General features: G+C 38.9%; 1 protein-coding gene across 3 annotated transcripts in view; it reads left to right on the top strand.

Annotated features, from left to right (window-relative positions):
• rbm33a (RNA binding motif protein 33a) overlaps window positions 1-14,556 on the top strand; it is a 150,655-nt gene extending 136,099 nt beyond the window's left edge. For all 3 annotated transcript variants that reach the window (XM_048556169.2, XM_048556160.2, XM_048556152.2), the window contains 2 exons: window positions 3,335-3,423; window positions 6,483-14,556. In XM_048556169.2, coding sequence (XP_048412126.1) covers window positions 3,335-3,423; window positions 6,483-6,534 — 141 coding nt within the window. In that variant the 3' untranslated portion in view covers window positions 6,535-14,556. The remainder of the gene's footprint in view (window positions 1-3,334; window positions 3,424-6,482) is intronic.
• The last annotated feature ends 4,718 nt before the right edge of the window (window positions 14,557-19,274 follow it).

Genomic DNA, 19,274 nt, shown 5'->3' with positions numbered 1-19,274 from the left:
TGAAGAGTAGTAATATGCAGGGTTGAAGGGAATCGGGATAGCATAGAACATTACAGCACAGTACAGGCCCTTCAGCCCTCGATGTTGTGCCGACTGGTCATACCGATCTGAAGCCCATCTAACCTACGCTATTCCATCTACGTCTATATGCTTATCCAATGACGACTTAAATGTACCTAAAGTTGGCGAATCTACTACCGTTGCAGGCAAAGCGTTCCATTCCCTTACTACTCTCTGAGTAAAGAAACCACCTCTGACATCTGTCCTATATCATTCACCCCTCAATTTAAAACTATGCCCCCTCGTGCTCGCCGTCACCATCCTAGGAAAAAGGCTCTCACTATCCACCCTATCTAACCCTGTGATTATATATGTTTCAATTAAGTCACCTGTCAACCTTCTTCTCTCTAATGAAAACAGCCTCAAGTCCCTCAGCCTTTCCTCGTAAGACCCTCCCTCCATATCAGGCAACATCCTAGTAAATCTCCTCTGCAGCCTTTCCAGAGCTTCCACATCCTCCTTATAATGCGTTGACCAGAACTGTACTCCAAGTGCGGCCGCACCAGAGTTTTGTACACTTGCAGCATAACCTCTTGTTCCGGAACTTGATCCCTCTATTAATAAAAGCTAAAACACTGCATGCCTTCTTAACAGCCCTGTCAACCTGGGTGGCAACTTTTAAGGATCTGTGTACATGGACACCGAGATCTCTCTGCTCATCTACACTATCAAGAATCTTACCATTAGCCCAGTACTTTGCCTTCCAGTTACTCCTACCAAAGTGCATCACCTCACACTTGTCTGCATTAAACTCCCTTTGCCACCTCTCAGCCCAGCTCTGCAGCTTGTCTATATCTCTCTGCAACCTACATCATCCTTCGTCGCTATCCACAACTCCACTAACCTTGGTGTTGTCTGCAAATTTACTAACCCATCCTTCTATGCCCTCATCCAGGTCACTTATAAAAAAGACAAACAGCAATGGACCCAACACCAACCCTTGTGGTACACCACTAGTAACTGGTCTCCAGGATGAACATTTCCCATCAACTACCACCCTCTGTCTTCTTTCAGCAAGCCAATTTCCCATCCAAACTGCTATATCTCCCACAATCCCATTCCTCCGCATCTTGTACAATAGCCTACTGTGGGGAACCTTATCGAACGCCTTGCTGAAATCCATATACACCACATCAACCGGTTTACTCTCATCTACCTGTTTGGTCACCTTCTCAAAGAACTTACATGTATGATAAGTATGGCACTAGTCATCATAGCGCTTATTGATGGAGCTAGTGCAGAAAAGATGGACCAAATGGCACCTCCTGCACTGTTAATAATTCTGTGCCTTAGCACGGTGGTATTGTTACAATGACGAGTATTGTCAATGTGATGATGGATTTTGAAATTCCTTTAGGTCTGTGTAGTGATCACTTATACTAGTGCAACCATTGCAAAATGCATTTATGATATATTATTTGAAGCTGAGGTCAAACTTCCCATTTGGTCTCCTCATTACCTGCCACAGGTTAGCAACTCCGTCCTTTAGGCTTCATCTAGCTTAGCCAGTGGTGGTATAACCAAGCCACACTTGATGAATGACTAAAGTTCTCCCCCAAAGCATATTCTGTGTCCTTATCATCCTCAGTCCTGTTGCTTTTTAGCGTTCAATATGGAGGAAAAGGTTTTGTTGACAGCAATCAGCAAGGAATTTTCTTGGTGATGTTTAACTTGGTACCTTCAGTCTTAATGAGGCCTGAAACCTGTCAAAGAACTACAGGGCTACTTCCTCATCTGTATAATGCTGCTTGATCTGCACTATCAGTAGGGCAAGGTATGTTGAGAGATGGTAATGTCCATAAGACCATCAGATATAGCAGCAGAATTGGGCATTTTGGCTTATTGAGTCTGCTCTACCATTTGATTATGGGTGATATGTGTCCCAACCCCATTCTTCTACCTTCACCCCATAACCCTTGACTGGCTAGCAAGGTTAGATCACATGGAATACAGGGAGAACTAACCATTTGGATACAGAACTGGCTTGAAGGTAGAAGACAGAGTGGTGGTGGAGGTTTGCTTTTCATACTGGAGGCTTGTGACCCGTGGCATGCCACAAGGATCGGTGCTGGGTCTACAGCTTTTCATCATTGTATAAGTAATTTGGATGTGAACATAAAAGGTATGGTTACTAAGTTTGTAAATGGCACCAAAATTGGGGGTGTAGTGGACAGCAAAGAAGGTTACCTCAGAGTACAACAGAATCTTGATCAGATGGGCCAATGGGTTGAAGAGTGGCAGATGGAGTTTAATTCAAATAAATGTGAGGTGCTACATTTTGGAAAGGCAAATCGGGGCAGGACTTGCATGCTTAATGGAAGATCCTGGGGAGTGTTGCTGAACAAAGAGACCTTGGAACACAGCTTCATTGTTCCTTGAAAGTGGAGTTGCAGGTAGACAGGTTAGTGAAGAAGGCTTTTCATTTGCTTGTCTTTATTGGTCAATGCATTGAGTATAGGAGTTTGAGGTTTCCTTTTGTGGCTGTACAGGACATTGGTTAGGCCAATAATAGAGTACTGCCTTCAGTTCTAGTCTCCCTGCTATAGGAAAGATGTTATTAAACTTGTGAAAGTGTTTAGAAAAGATTCACAAGGATATTGTTGGAGTTGAAAGATTTGACCTATAGGGAGAGACTGAGTTGACTGGGGTTATTTTCCCTGGAGCATCAGAGGCTGATGAGTGACTTTATAGAGGTTTATTAAATCATGAGGGGCATGCATAGGGTGAATAGCCAAGGTTTTTTCCCAGGGTAGGGGAGTCCAAAACTAGAGGGTATAAGCTTAAGTTGGGAGGTGAAAGATTTAAAAGGGATGTGAGGGGTAACTTTTTCACACAGTGTGGCACTTGTGTGGAATGAGCTGTCAGAGGAAGTGGAGGCTGGTACAATTCCAGCATTTAAAAAGCATCTGGATAGGTACATGACAAGGAAGCGTTTAGCGGGTTATGGTGAAATGCTGGCAAATTTGATCAAATTAATTTAGGCTGTCTTGTTAGCGTGGGCGAGTTGGATCGTGCTGTACAACTTTACAATTCTCTGATTACAGTCTGTCCTTTATCTTAGAAGTGAAAATGAATTGATGTATTATTGAATCAAATATGGATACAACACAGAAGATCATGCCTGTGTTCTTTGGTTCAGCTGTTCAATTAGCAATTCTGCAAGCAGTCATGCAATTTTCTTTTTAAAATTACTGTTCAATCTACGTCCACCACACATTTTACAAAATCGCCCTGCAAAACATCTTCCTGATGACTTTTTGAAATGTTATTACAGGACTTCAAGATGATGCGAGAACAGCGAAAGGCTATTGCAAAATTCAAGGAGCCTGCACATGCCTCGGCATTTCAACAGAAATTCCATCGGTAAATGTCTTCTTTTAAACTTGGGGAAAATTTCAGAAGATGCATATGGTAACATTCAATCAAGTTTAGCAATCAAAATGGTAACTCAAGTGAAACAGATTTTCTATTTATGTAAAATGTGTGTTTGGATGTAACTTTTCTCCCTCCTCAGTTTACATCAAAAGAGCAAAATACTGCAGATACTGGAGATCTGAAACTGCCTCTGTTGCTTTGATTGTGCAAACTTCCCAGGAACAAGTGGAGGCTCCAAATGCTGGTTACAGGATATTTTGATTTCCCTCAAACTTGTTAAACACGGCTGAACATACCTCCACAACTTGCCATTTCTTTTTGTCTTCGAGTAGTCTCTTTGTGTCCTTCCTCGCCAGCCAGTGTGTTATGAATGAATTGCACGTGTTAAAATTCTGTAGCCTTCTTGAATGATGTCTGGGCAAGAAACCTGGCATTGGACTTTTCCCACGGGTTCAAATGAGCACTAGTTGGAAACTTCTATCCTCTTCAAACGGTACTTTTTCAACATGTCTATAGCTAGCATTGGATCTGGAGCTTACCAAGTTTCATCCTTCATTCCATGCAACATTTCACTCATCCATCCTCCTTATTGGAACTTAATTGCTCATTTATTTGAAAAATTTCCGTCATTTTGCTACATTCTAACTTTACATTTTTCTTACCTCCTTCACATTTTAAAACATAACTGTTATTAAGGAGGTAATGGCAAGTCATTTAAAATTTGGAGTGCAATCAGACAGGGTTAACATGATTTTGTGAATGGAAAATCATGTTTAAGAAATTTATCAGCATCTTCTGAAGATGTAACAAGTGGGTTTGGTAAAGGGGTACCAGTTGATGTGTATTTAGATTTATGATGGGCCACTTGAGAGGTTTCTGGACATAGTAAGCACTGATGGTGTTAGGATGATATTTTAGCATCATAGGGAATTGGTTAATTCATAGAAAATAGTTGGCATAAATGGCTAATTTTCTGTTTGGCAGACTGAATAGTGGAGAGATACAGTGATGAGTGCTAGGGTCTCTGCTCTTACAAATCTGTATGAATGCCTTCAATGAAAGGACCATTTTTAATGTAGGCATAATTTCTGGTAATATAAAGATAGGCCAAAAGCAAATTGTGTGGAAGCTGCAAAGGAGATATCAATAGGGTAAGTGTGTGGACAAATATTTGACAGGTGGAGTATAATGTGAGAAAATGAGGTTGTCCATTTAGGCAAGAAGAATAGAAAAGCAAGTTGTTATTTAAATGTAAGAGGGACACAGAATACTCAGACAGCGATATTTGTGTGCCCTTGTACATAAATCATAAAAATTAACATACAAATGGAATATTGACCTTTACTACAAGTGGGATAGAGTATGACATTAGGAAGATTTTACTGCAACTATACAGGGTATTGATGAGACCACACCTAGAATACTACGTCCAGTTTTGGTTCCTTTGTGAGGAGGCATATTCCTGCACGAAGAGCAGTTCAACAATTCAATTTCTGAGGTGAAAGGATTGTTTTATGAGGAAAATTTGAGCAGAAAGAAGTTAAATAAATTAGGGGAAAGAAAAAGAACTACAGATACTCAAAATCAGAAACAAAATCAGACATTGCTGGGCAAAGTCAGCTGGTTTGGCACCATCATTGGAGTAGTTGGTTGGTTTGCCGAGCTGACTGGTTTTCTTGCAAACGTTTCATCTCTCTTTTAGCTGACATTGTCAGTACTATGTAGCCTCCATTGAAGTGCTGTTGTCCTGAGCCACTCTGAATTTATATGGTCCGATCTGTCGTGGTGGGCAGTCTTGTTTCTGGTTTTGCATCATAATATGTAGATGGAATCTATTTCAGCATGTTCATTAATTGCGTCAGTGGTTGAAAACCAAGCCTTCAGGAGCTCTTGTGCTTGTCTTTGTCTTGCTTGTCCTAGTACTGCAACTTTGTCCCAGTTAAATTGATGTCCTCCTATGTCGGGAGTATATTGAAACAAGGGAGAACTGGTCGTGCCACTTTGCTGAGAGTTGGTGTTCACAACTGATTGCTGAAACAATCTTTCTAACCTCGAACGAGGGGACTGTTTAAAAATAAAGGATCTCACATTAAAGACTCAGATGAAGAATTTCTTCTTTCAGGGTTGTTAATCTCTCCCCAGAAGGCTGTGGGTTCGGCAAATTGAATTCAGAGTTAGAGTTTTGCTCTATAAATGAGTTGAGGGTTAAGTCTACAATCAGGTTAGCTATGACGTAGTTGATTAGCATAGCAGATTTTGGGCGTGCTGAAAGGCTACCTTCTGCTCTTGTTTCTTATCATCTTAAAATATTGTTGATTAATGTGTTGTGGGTGTCAGTGGCTACGTCATTTATTGCTCATTTCTAATTGCCCTCTTGGGTGTCAGAGTCAACCACATTGCTGTGGATCTGGAGTCACATATAGGCCAGACCAGGTAAGGATGGCACATTTCTGAAAAGACACCAGTGAATCAGGGTTTTTATAAGATCAGCAATGATTACATGCTTGCCACTGGGCTAGCTTTTTCATCCAGATTTTTTAATTTAATTCCAATTTCACCATCCAACTTGGTGGGATTTGAACCCAAAACATTAGATTGCAGTTTGGGATTATTAGCCCCATATCATGTTTCACTGCCTCCCATTTACATCTCAAAAGTGCTTCCTTGGTAATAAAGTCCTGATACCACATCCAGCAACTGAATAAAATCTGTTGTATAGTTTTAGTTAGTGCTGTTACACTTTTCCTGCCTCCGTTCCATCATTAGTGCAGAACTTTCAGTCGTCGTTCCCTTGCATCTAATTCCTTGTATCATCTTTTATCTTGATCTTCAGTAGTTAATGTGAAACCTCTCTGTTTGATGGTGTTTGGTCTTCTCTTAAAAACATCGATATTTCTGTTCAGTGTCTAACCTGTCTGTTTGTGACTTACCATGCAATACTTTGTGTTAAAGGTACAACTTAACTAAAACAATTTTACATGCTTCTTTTTCTAACCCTGGAAATCTTTGGAATATCTCACATTACTTTTCCCTTATACATTTCGCAGGCACATGATAGATCTGTCTCATATCAACGTGGCCTTGATCATGGATGAATGATTATTCTTGGAATGAAAACAAAGCCTCGCTCTAATGCAGAAGTTCAGATCAAGTCAAATGAAGAAACGAAATGGCTGAACTAGCATACAGTGATCAATTTCTAGCCAGTGTGTATGCTATTAAATTGGTGAAACCAAAGGAGTTGGTCCAGGTCCAATGTGGAATGAAGGAAGTGATGCCTCTGAAGAAGATTGTGTTTGTACTCTTGTTTCCACGTGTTTATTGTTTGTCACCAAATGAAACAAAGTCTTTTGCAAAAACACCTCTGTGGAATCGAAATACCACAAAAATGACTTAACTGTGAACAGTGACTGAAGTAGGCACTGTAGAAGTAGAATGGCTGCTTGTCAAGCGTAATAGAAAACTTTTAGTGGTGAATAACATTGGATAATGGTTGCTGCAGAATTCTTTCCTTGCAGGTTTATAGTTAGGTGCTTAATGTGCGCCCCTTAAAATTATTCTGTACCTATAGCTTGGCTAGCTTCAAAATAGTCCATTATTTTGCCCTTCTAAAGTAAGAAGTAACTGAAAGGAACTCAGATTTGCATTGGGAAATGCATGCTAGTGACTGTTTCAATTGCAAATTAGTCCATTGTTTTAAATCTCTTGAAAGATACTTAATACTAGACTAGAAAGCAACTTGAAGACAGTTTGTTTGATGAGGCACTTGCCTGTTAACTATAGGTTGCAGCTTTATTTTTGTTTTTCAGCAAAGCCTCCGAGAAAAAAAATATGAAACTAATACCTTCTGTACTTCAGTAAGATGCATATTATTAATTTCATTGAAAGGCGTCATTTGAAAGAAAAATTACTTGCATATTGAGACTACAAAAATACATTCAGATCCTTTTTGTTCAATAACCAATGGAACATCAAAATACTTAAAGAATGAAATATGAAGAATCTCAACCTGTGCTAGGCCAAATGATCTTGAAGTATGAACCTTTATGTTAAATATCCCAAATACCGAATGATCATCTGGAATACAGCTATTTATGTCACTGTATTGTAGGCTACAGTGAATTAGTTTGGAGCTACAAATTGAGTCAAATTTAGGCATCATGTGAATACTGCTGGAGCAGTAGCGGAATGAGAGTCCTGTTACTTCGCTACATGTTAATATGTAGTTGCTTTGGTCCACACTATAAAACATGAGACTATTTGAACAAAGAACTACTTCTGGGCTTTCTGCAGGTATTGTGAATGTTTTGTTCACAGTTGTAACACAAGGAATTCATTACTATGATAGTAATGTGTATTTCTTAATGTGAAACTTTTGAATTGGCATTTTAAGTAGAATAACCTGAGCGAAGTCCTAGCAGGCATGGTGATACATTAAACTCCAGAATCACGTTTTCATTCACCTGTCTGTTGGTTGGTGACTTTTTTAACTACAAAATTTTCAGAATTCCAGCCATCCATATGAATAAATGTTTCACTTCCAGAGGCAGTGACTGCTGACTTGCTCAGTTTTATGTCTTGGACTTGCTGGTGGGACTATTCAAACACCAGACTGCCAAAACAGATGGGCCTATGCTTCTTGCTGATGACATGAAAACTGAAAGACCTTCAGAAATGCAGTTGTTTTGCAAGGTTTTTTTTTGACTAGGGCTTATGTGGGGTAGGGGCAGCAGAAGAGAAAATGGTTTTAGGTTTTTTTTAATAAGGGTGTGCTACATAGCAAAGTCTATGTCTGTATTTCAGAACACATTTTATTGTGTAATTTTGTACAAAAAGGAGTACTCCTCTTCCAATTCAAAGACTGAGAACTAATAATTTGAGTTGTCATCTTACTAGTTATGTTTCCTGCATCTCAATTGTCCTGAAGGATATTGTGCAATTAAGTCAGTTTTTGTTTGACCTAATCAGCCTTTAGTATTTACCTCAAGTACAACTACAGAAACTGTCATGGAGGATTTGATACTCAAGGAGATTGATATGAGTTACGTGGTGGAAAAATACATGGGTGTTTGTAAGATTGTAATACATCCTTTGAAACAGTTTGCCCATGTAACCCCATTTAATAAAACAATCTAACAATTATTGAGGCATAATGTGCTTCAGATTTATTGATGCTTTTTCAGATGTTGCAGCTTATTGAGGATTTGTAATTACTTTCATAAAATAGATCAATATATTAACTGCATATTCTGTCAATGCTTATATATGGCTGCAAAATGCAGTTTCTTGTACTGTCAGCATTGGAGAATTATAACTGATAGTATAGACCCACAAAGGAGAATACAGAGGAGGAAATTTCTAACAATGAAAGGTAGAAGTTGCAGGAATAGGAGTAAATTGAGTTTCTGTGCAAGTATTTTTTTTCCTATTGGATGCTAAATCCTGAGTGGGCACAAGGATTGAAAGTATCATGCAGATTTTCATTTTAATTTTATCAGGCTCACCACAGACTCTCATCTGAAGAAGCAGAATTTTGCCTGGGTATAAGGGAGCTTTCTGTGCCAATTCTTACTAGATGAGTAACAGTTTGATTGTATCATGATCACATTCAGATGGATTGAAATGCATTAAAAATACTAAGGGTTATTGGCCATTACTTTTTTTTTCATTTACTTAAGTTTGTGTGATGTTGTGCACATAAAATTCATGAGTCAGACATTTTAGTTCTCTTTGATGTTGACACTTCTGTTATCTTCAGTTGAGAAACCTAAATAGGTTACAACTTCTGCATATTCCCACTGGCAACATATGCTACACACACACACACACACACACACACACACACACACACACACACACACACACACACACACACACACTCTCTATCTTACATTATTGAAACAGCAGCTTGCATTGCTGAAGTCCTTGGAGAGAGAAAATGTGTACCAATTTATATAGTAAACTGTAATGGCAGTGGCCATGTTGATAGATGAAAGATGAGATAGGGTAGGACATGTCACATTAAAGATATGTGTAGTAAAACTGTAGTGTATAGGGAAGATGTGCTGCAACCATCATCTGAGTTTTTCACTGCACGTTAGTGGGTTTCACTTAAAATGCAAAGAAACATTTGTATGGCAGCATGTAAGTAGAGCAAAATGCTTTCAAGTCATCATCAATGGTGTTCACCTACTTTTTAGAAGTTGTGCATTAGCTAATAATTTCTGAAGTTGCTTCTGTTTTTTCATGTATTTTAGTTCAAGATTTGTTGGATGCAATGACTATTGACCTGAAACAAGACATCCTGTGTATTAATACATTTTATAAAGATCACAGTTCTTCCATATGTACTTTCTCCTGTTTATTTACATGGGTCTTCTTACTCAGGGGTGACATTGTGCAAATTCCTCTGTGTGTACGTGGAGCCAAATTTTTTTCTCATTCCTCTTGCAGTAAAGTCATTTTGAGGGTAGTGGGATGCACAGGAGTTTGAAAACAAATGTGTAACCTATATATTAAAGTTGAGTTTTAATTAGAATGTTCTGAACGTTATAGGCATTTTTGTATCCATTATGTCGCTTCTAAATTTGTTGCCCTATTTGTAGGAAGTAAACTTGTAATGGTCAGTGAGGAATGTTGAACACACTTTGACAGTTTGAAGGGACATTCTTCTAGGTGGATTGCAGTGTACACAATTATCCTTTTTTTAATGCCACCTACATACAGTATTCTAAAAGTAGTTGTTGTGAAGTGCTAGGATAGCCTGCATTTACGAATGTGGAAGCAGTAAACTAATGCAACAGAAGACAAATGGCTTCTATGGTGTGTTTTAGGAAAACATTGAGTCATGCTAATTTTTTGTTGATCAGAACTGTGGTTTCATATTCTAAACTATGTCACCTGAGCTCTCATGCCAATTTTAAACGGTGAACATAGCTCCTGTTCAGTTGGCGAAGTCATGACTTGATGGTTCATGACACACCATCTCAGCCAATTTATACTACATCTGCTTACCACTGTTTGAAATGTTTGGCACTTTGAAGACCACATGCTCTATATGTAAGTGTTTTCAGGGAGAAATTTTAAAACGTATATAGTTAACATGGTGCCAGCTCTTACCAATGTTTCCTCCAACCTTGTACTCCCAAAAATGCCTGTTCGCAATTATATTGTAATCTTTCTGTTACACCAGAAAATTTACAAGTAGCTGCAGGCGAACTGAAAGGAAAAATTGTCTCCTTTATTTACTCCTAGATTATTTGTTTTAAAGCACATTCAATTTGTGACGAATAGACTTCTGACTGGATGTGGTTAGTTGTAATTTTGGGGCAATCATAACTGGAATCTTGATTTTTTTAAAAGGCAGTAGTCAAAACACTAAATTGCTTTTAACAAAAGATTCTCACTAAATCTAGACACTACTTGTCATGCTGTCCACCCCATACTCTCAAACCTGTGTGTAATTTGAAAGCCTAGATAATAAGCTTGTTTGGCACTTAGATTCAAATAGATATAAATATTTTGAAGTACTTCATAGATGAGAGGAAATATCTTGTAGATAACAATCTCAGTTTTGTGGAAATTTAAACTATCCAAACTGGCAGTGCCCTGATTAAAGAGTTAAAATGTAAAACTGTAAGGGAACAAGAATAGCTATTTTCTCCAGTTTCATTTAAAATCTGTAATGTCTTCTAGTCTTAAGCTGTGTTTAACATTTGAATTATGTGATATTTTAAGACCTGAGCTATATTTTCTGCTAGTTTGGTATTATGTTATTTGGTGCTGGTTTTGCACTTGTGATGTTCCTTTAGTGTAGCATTGTTCAAGTTTGTCTTGCTTTATTTTTGTGATGTTGTTTTATTTGCTTTTAATTTGGCTTCACTTACTCACTTAACAAATTTTGACTTTATTTATCTTGTGTTATTACCTGCACTTCTAGAGTAGAAATTCTGTTAACCTTTATATATGAGAGAGAGAGAGAGAGAGATCAAGAATTGATTGATCCATGGCTCAAAGGTTTGATGATTGTTGAGCTATTAAACAGCTCAGTGTTCAAGTTGTATTTAACACTATGCGACAAGTTATACGTTTTAGGATTTATCAGCCCTTCTTTTATACCTATAACCTTAATGCTATAGAAATAACCAGTTTTTCCCCGCAATCGTTAGCAATCACTTTTATTTTTCTATTATTTCTATCCAGTATATATATCTGGCATTTTAATAACATTTTTATCCTTTTATTCTTTAAATAGCTGCGTTCATAATTTTTGTGCAGTTTTATTTATTATTACGAGATAGGATGCTCTTTCCCTAAAGATATGTACATTTATTTAAAATCAGAGCTTGATGAGTCTGTCCACGTGTTTTTCCAATTTGTTTCACTTCTAAATTGCTTACTGATCTATTAGATAATATCCAGTGGGTAATTAATTATTAAGCATGCTGCAGTTTTATGTGGTTAAGATCTTAATCCTAAGGATTTTGTGTAAGACCTACATTTTAATTGCCGACTAGGTTGGTGCTGAAATTTGTGACCATCACATTGCAAGTGTTTATGAACAAACTGATTCTCATTGAATCTTGGTGTAGCTTTTATTAGAGCACTGTATAGAACACAGTTGGGAAGGATCAGTGTGTTGTAACATCAGCTTGTATGCTGTTTTGTCTTTGTATCTCTTGGTCCAGGCTTTCCACAGAAAATACATTACCAATAACAGCTTCTGTGTGTAAACTTACGAAAGTTGAAGTTTTCTTCCATTGCGTAATTATAATAATTGACTGGTTGTAGGGGAGGTTTTACAGAGAAAAACAGGATTTTCATACACTTTCTGAATCCCAGACTGAGGATTTTGCATGTTAAAGTTTGAGTACTGTATATGTAAATTGTAATACTTTATACTGGAAAGACTACAGTTTTAAAATGTTGAACTTACCATGGCAAGATGCTGAATGGAAAATTCCATTTCTTAGAGATCAGAATTTATTTTCAAAAAAGATTGTATTTGGCTCATCTTTAGTTTTAAGTTATTGGTGGGGGAATTATAGTACTGTATTTCAGTATTTTCTATCTGGCATTCCTGAGAGAATGATCAATGTTATCTAACTAGGCGGGGGGGGGGGGGGGGGACCCTCCATTTCAAAAATGTATTATCTGAGACCTTCTGCAAAGTGACAGATAAAAACACAGTTGGATCTTTTCTGCTGAGCAGAGTGTAACATTCATCGTACATCAATATTTGATTTCTTAGATTATCTTTGTTTATTAGCTAGGCAGATTAGTCAGAAAATAATAGCATAGTCAGTTCTTTTTTAATTGTAGTTTCACAAAGTAATGCTGATGGTCTTGGTTAATGATTTTCTGTGACAATTGACAATGTACCAATACCGTCAATGGCTACAGTGTGTGATGCAGGTTGTGAAGTTGCAAAGATTTGTCCTCATCATTTTGATATTCATTGTGTTTTATTAGTTGGTCATGAAATATGTGAGCTTCATTTTCATGCCACATCGATACAAAGTAACTGTGATTTCCAGTAACTTCTGTTCCACCCAGCAAACCAGATGTTTAGAGCACTTGTTTAAGTTATATATTCCCTTCATCTACTGTTTTTTTCCCCTTCCTCCCACCCTCCTAAACGTTTTAGGAAATGCTGCTAGCTCAGAGACTCTAATTTTAAGCCATACAATTTCCCTGGTGTGATTTCTCCAAGCCTGGGCTGAGGGTTAGCAGGGAAATGGATATTGTCTGTTTGAATGTTAAATGTTGCTCACAATTGTGTTCTTTTTGTAGGAAACAAATGAGCTGATGTTGGAGATGAAGTTTCTAACAGATTTTTTCTTTCCCAACCCCTTTCCCCTGACAGATGCAGTATTTATCTGGGTATTAAATTGTATCTGAAATAACTTCTTTCAACAGGGAATTTAATGCTTTATCTTTTTCATTATTATTTAACTGCTGTGGAAATCTATTCGATACTTTGTGATATGGTATGCTTAGCATTTTCAATTCTTCCCGTAATATAGTGTGTGTACATTCTGGAAAATGCTTTCATGCTTGCCTACACACATTGACAAGGACTGTATTTGTTGTATGTGTGTTTACAGTTTAGGATTCCATTTGACATTAAACTCTTTAGTGCTGTATCGCTCTTAGGGAGGGAGTTTCACAATTTCTATTGTAACACTGAACACTGTTTTAAATTTGTTTTTGCAGTCCATTGTAGTTACTTTGGCACAATAAGACAGTTTCATACTAACTGCATGTGACATGAGTGACATCACATTCTCTAATGGCTGAGGAAAGTTGCAGTGTTAGTCTGTAGGACACGTTGAGCTTTTCTGCTTGAAAATAGTACATAAAATAGCTGAAGAACATGGGCTCTATTGAAGTAACTGTTTTTAGTAGTTGATGATGACCCATTGAGTGATTCACGATTTGGTAATACCTTGTTTATCTGTGATAAGCTTACTAATTTACTAAAACCATTTTGTTACAGGTAGTTCAGGGAGGCGGTGACCTATAGCCATGCTTGTCAAATGTATGTTGAGATTTTCCTAATGTATGTCACTAACTTGCTGTTTTTCTTACAGTTTAAGCGCTCAGGAGGAATATAGAGGGATTGCCTATCACTTGAGTTGCCCACTGTTTTCGGTGGTAGAAACGATTAACAGTTTAGCAATTCGACACATGAAAACTGAGCACAGTTAACTTAAAAGGGTTGTTGTATTCAAAGTTATATCTATCATTGAAGTTGATCCTTCCTAACCTGAGTTTACAATTGAGGATGAAGTAGATGTTGTTAGGAGTTATAATACTTAAACTTATTGATATTGTGATGCTATGACATTATGTTGGAATATTGATGTAAGGGTTTCTTCTCATTTCTGATGAAGAATGGATTTAGAGTTCAAATATAGTATTGTATTACATTTTATAAATGCTTCAATATTCTGTTAACGTTTTTAATATTTTTGTTTTTTTGATTTTTAATCATTTGTGGAGTGAATCAGTTTTTACTGTTTTGACTATTAAAATATTGACATGTTATATTGAAAATGAATTGTATTTCTGTTATTGAACGGAGTAGAATGGTTTGATAATAAAAACATCTTAAAATGAGCTTCTTATCTTTTGTCTTTGTGACCATTTATTAATAACAATTTTCCACTTCTGCAAGCTGGTTGGCTCATTCCCTTACATGAGACACTACTTCCTTATATCCTTCTTGAAAGTTGAATAATTGTAATACTAATGGTAAGTAGAAAACACAGTTTTGACATGTTGATACCAATCTGTCCAGAATGACTCAAGGTTGGTCCAAGCAGTTTCATTCTCAATGCGTTAAGTAGGAAGGAAATGCAAATAGACCATTTTGGGCAATGCAGTTGTCAACTGGAACTTAATTATTATACAAGTCAACGATGTCATCTTAACAATGAGCACGCATTTTCTGAGTTTGTTCTGGCTCCCTAACTTCACAATTAACCTTAACTTCAGTGCTGTACCTAATCTCCCAAGACAGTTTAATGATGTTAAACAGAGGCCTGTCTTTTGTATAGCACCAACCCCCATCTCCGCCCCCCCCCCCCCCCAAAATTGCCCAATATCAATGTAGGTGATCCCATTGCACTATTTTGAAGAGCAATGGGGTAGTTGTTCTTGTCTTACAATCAATATTTACCCCTCAGCTTACAAAATAAATTGTTCAGTCATTATCTGAAGGTGATGGGGTAAGGTAAAGGGAAAGGCGATGACTTAGGGGTATTACCACTGGATTGTTAACTCAGAGACCCAGATAACACAAATAAAAATTGAAAGAACTGCAGATACGGTAAATCTGGAACAAATACGTCGGTGGAAAAGCTCAGCAGGTCTAGCTGCATCTGTGAAGAAAAAAAATCGAGTGTGCTTCGGGTCCAGTAACGCTTTCTCAGAACTGCTTCCAGTTCTGAGGGTCACCGGACCCGAAATGTTCACTCTGATTTTTTTTCTTCTCTGATGCTGCCAGATCTGCTGAGCTTTTTCAACAACTTTGTTTTTGACCCAGATAACATTCTGGGGACCTGGGTTTGAATCCCACCATGGCAGATGGCGGAATTTGAATTCAATAAATATCTGGAATTAAGAATCTAAAGATGACCATGAATCCATTGTCGATTGTCGTAAAAACCCACCTTGCTCACTAATGTCCTTCAGGGAAGGAAACTGCCATCCTTAACTGGCCTGGCCTACATGTGACTCCAGACCCACATATGGTTGACTCTGAACTGCCCTCTGGGTAATTAGGGATGGACACTAAATGCTGCTTAGCCAGTGATGCCCTCATTTTCTGAATGAATAAAGAAAAAACAATGTTCCTGGATGAAGCTTACTTTGCAAATTTCCTATGTTACAATGCTTCTAAATTGCTTAGTGCTTTGTGGGATCCTGAAATAGTAAAGAGCACTGTACACATGTAATGGTTTTATTTCAGTTTTTACAGTGGAAAGCTGTTAACAACATATTTTGCCAAGTAGTTTTTATGATAATTCATTTTTAAGTTGAGGGACCCATGAGAATGATGTCTTGCCAAATGTGTCAGGCTGGATGGAAGAGGGGGAATATCAGTAATAGGGATGAGGGAAGCTGCGATCGGGTTCACACTCTTTGATACATTTGAGTCCAAGTGAATCACTTGACATGAAGGTGCACTTCGATGTGAAAAAGCTTCATTGTTTTACACCAGTGGGAAAGAAACCTCTGGGAGTCCAGAAACAACTACACTGAACAAAGGGAAATATACACTTTTCTTACATTTGCTAGTTACAAGAGCAGAATTAGCCCATTTGGCCCATCAAGACTGCTCCACCATTTGATCATGGCTGATATGTTTCTCCTATTCTCCTGTCTTCCTGTAGTCCTTGATCCACTTACTAATCAAGAACCTATCTTTCTCTGTCTTAAATACATTCAGTGGCTTGCAATCCACAACTTACTGCTGCAATGAATTCCAGAGCTTCACTGACCTCTGGCTGAAAAAATAACTCCTCATCTCAGTCCCTTCATTCTGAGGCTGTGTCCTGGGGTCCTAGCCTCTCCTCCTTTTAGAAACAACATCCCCATGTCCACTCTATCCAGGCCTCTTTATATTCTTTAAGTTTCAATGAGATTCCCTCATACTTATAAATGCCATTGAGTGCAGACCCAGAGGCTTCAACTAATCATGACAAATCCTTCATTCCGGGATCATTCTTGTGAATCTTCTCTGGACCCTCTCCAATCTGTTGCATCCTTCCTTAGATATGGGGCCAAAGACAACTCTCAATATTCCAAACACAGCCTGACCAGAGTCTTCTACAGCCTCAGCAATACATCCCTGCTGTTGTATTCTCACCCTATTGAAATAAATGCTAACGTTGCATTTGCTTTACTAACTGCCAACTAAACCTGCATGCTCCCCTTAAGAGAATCCTGAACTGGGACTCCTGAGTCCATTTATGCTTAAGATTTCTGAAGCCTTTCCCCATTGAGAAAATAGGAAACATCTCTATTTTTGATGTCAAAATGCATAAACTCTCCCATATTGTATTTTGTCTGCCACTTTGTCCACTCTCTTCGTCTAAGTCCTTCAGCAGCCTCCTGCTTCCTCAACAACCTGTTCCTCCACTTGTTTTTGACACTCTCAAACTTAGCAACAATGCCCTCAGTTTCTTAGTGTAGATTTTTAATTTAAGCCCTACAAACCAATCGTATTATTAATTGATTATATACGCATCCAGTCAGGTTAACCATGTGACTGCGTGACCAGTTGATAGACAGTTCTAGGTCTTCCTATGGTCTCATGATGTTTCCCAGAAGTCCTTATCACACTCTGGGATCTTCACAACATATTTTATTCAATCACATTGCAAGCATCAACTCCTACCAGTAATTTAGTATTTCCTTGGCTTGCCAATAGCAAGGGCTCCACTATCTGCCTTGGTCTGAACATCCATAGGAATGCAGTTAAATCCCTTAATGCCTATGAACATTAAACTCCATTTTTTTTAATGTATCACCTGTTGCTACCATTACCTCAGTGTCTTAACCGATATGGGTCAGGCCTTTCCCTTGTATCTTATGATCAATACTAAACATTGGATCAGAGATAGTAAGAACTGCAGATGTTGGAGTTAGAAATAACCCAGTGTGGAACTGGAGGAACACAGCAAGCCAGGCAGCATCAGAGGAGTAGGAAAGTTGGACCCTTCTTCAGAAATTGGTGGTGGGGGGAGCTCAGAAATAAATAGAGGGATGGGGCTAGGGAAGGTAAGTGAGATGGTGATAGGTTATTGCAGGTAGGAAATGGTGGGGATTAGTCAGTGAGGTTGGTGGAGTGGATAGACGGGAGAGAAGATGCACAGGTCAAGGAGGCAGAGATGTTAGGGAAGCTGGGGGTGGGAAGATATTGAATCTGGTGAAATCCACATTAGGCCATTGGACTGTAGTCTCCGGTGGCAGAATATGAAGTGCTGCCCCTCCAGTTTGTGGGTGGCATCATTGTGACACTGGAGGAAGCCCAGGATGGACGTGTGATCCAGGGAGGGGGAGTTGAAGTGGTTCATAAACAGAGTGCAGGTGCTCTTATAAAGTGGTCTCTGAGCCTCTGCTTGGTCTCACTGATGTAGAGGAGGCCACATCAGGAGCAGCTGATGCAGTAGACCACATTGACAGATGTGCAGGTGAACCTCTGTCTTAAGTAGAAGGTTTGTTTGGTGCCTTGAATGGAGGAGAGGTGTGTAGCACTTTCTGTGGTTGCAGGGAAAGGTGGTGGAGCTAGCGGGGAGTGTTGAGCGGACGGGGGAGTTGTGGAGAGAGTGGTCCCTATGAAAGGCAGATGGGGTGGGGAAGGAAATATGTTTTTGGTTGTGGGGTCGGATTGTGGGTGGTGGAAGTGGTGGAGAATGATATGTTGGATATGGAAGTTAGTAGGGTGATATGTGAAGACAAGGGGGATTCTGTCTTTGTTTTTGTTGGACGGGGGAGGGGATGTGAGGACAGAGGTGCAGGAAACACAAGAGATGTGCTTGGGAACATATTCGACCACCAAAGGGGAGAAGTTGCGGTCCTTGAAATAAGAGGACATCTGGGATGTTCAGGAGTGGAACGCCGCATCTTGAGAGCAGAATCCCTACGGTGTAGAAGCAAGCCATTCGGTCCATCAAGTCCACACCACCCCTCTGAAGAGCATCCCACCCAGACCCTTTATCTCTGTAACCTAGCATTTCCCATGGTTAACCCACCTAGCCTGCACACTATGGGCAATTTAAGATGACTAATCCACCTAACCTGAACATCTTTGGACAATGGAGGAATCCGAAGCACCTGGTGGTAACTCATGCAGACACGGGGAGAATGTGCAAACTGCACGCAGTTATCCAAGGTTGGAATTGAACTTAGTTCCATGGCACCATGTGGCAGCAGTGCTCACCCCTGTTTCAACTAAGTCCATTGTATGCATTTCACAAGATCCTTGTGTGTTATTTTAGTCTTGTTACCTTGGATATATTTCTATGAAGGCAGTAGACTTTGGAAGCTGCTGTATCAGCTAAAAATCTTCATCAGCCATTTTATGTCAACTGAGAACCACTTTGAGTCATTGAGCTGAACTGAAAATCAAGAGCGACCCTTCTCTCACTAACCTACCTAAATTCAACCCCAAATCCATTCACCCAGCATCCCACTCTGTAAGCTTGAAGTCATTTGTTGCCCATGTCCTAACTTGCAGAAAGTCCTGTTCATTGACAGCCTGTGTTGATCAATGGTTAAGCAGCAGTTCACATTAAAAAAGAACATGTTTAGAAATCCTCTGTGACATC

Source organism: Stegostoma tigrinum, chromosome 2 (genome assembly GCF_030684315.1).
Source record: "Stegostoma tigrinum isolate sSteTig4 chromosome 2, sSteTig4.hap1, whole genome shotgun sequence".
NCBI lineage: Eukaryota > Metazoa > Chordata > Chondrichthyes > Orectolobiformes > Stegostomatidae > Stegostoma > Stegostoma tigrinum.
This window is presented reverse-complemented; position numbering and strand designations above follow the sequence as displayed.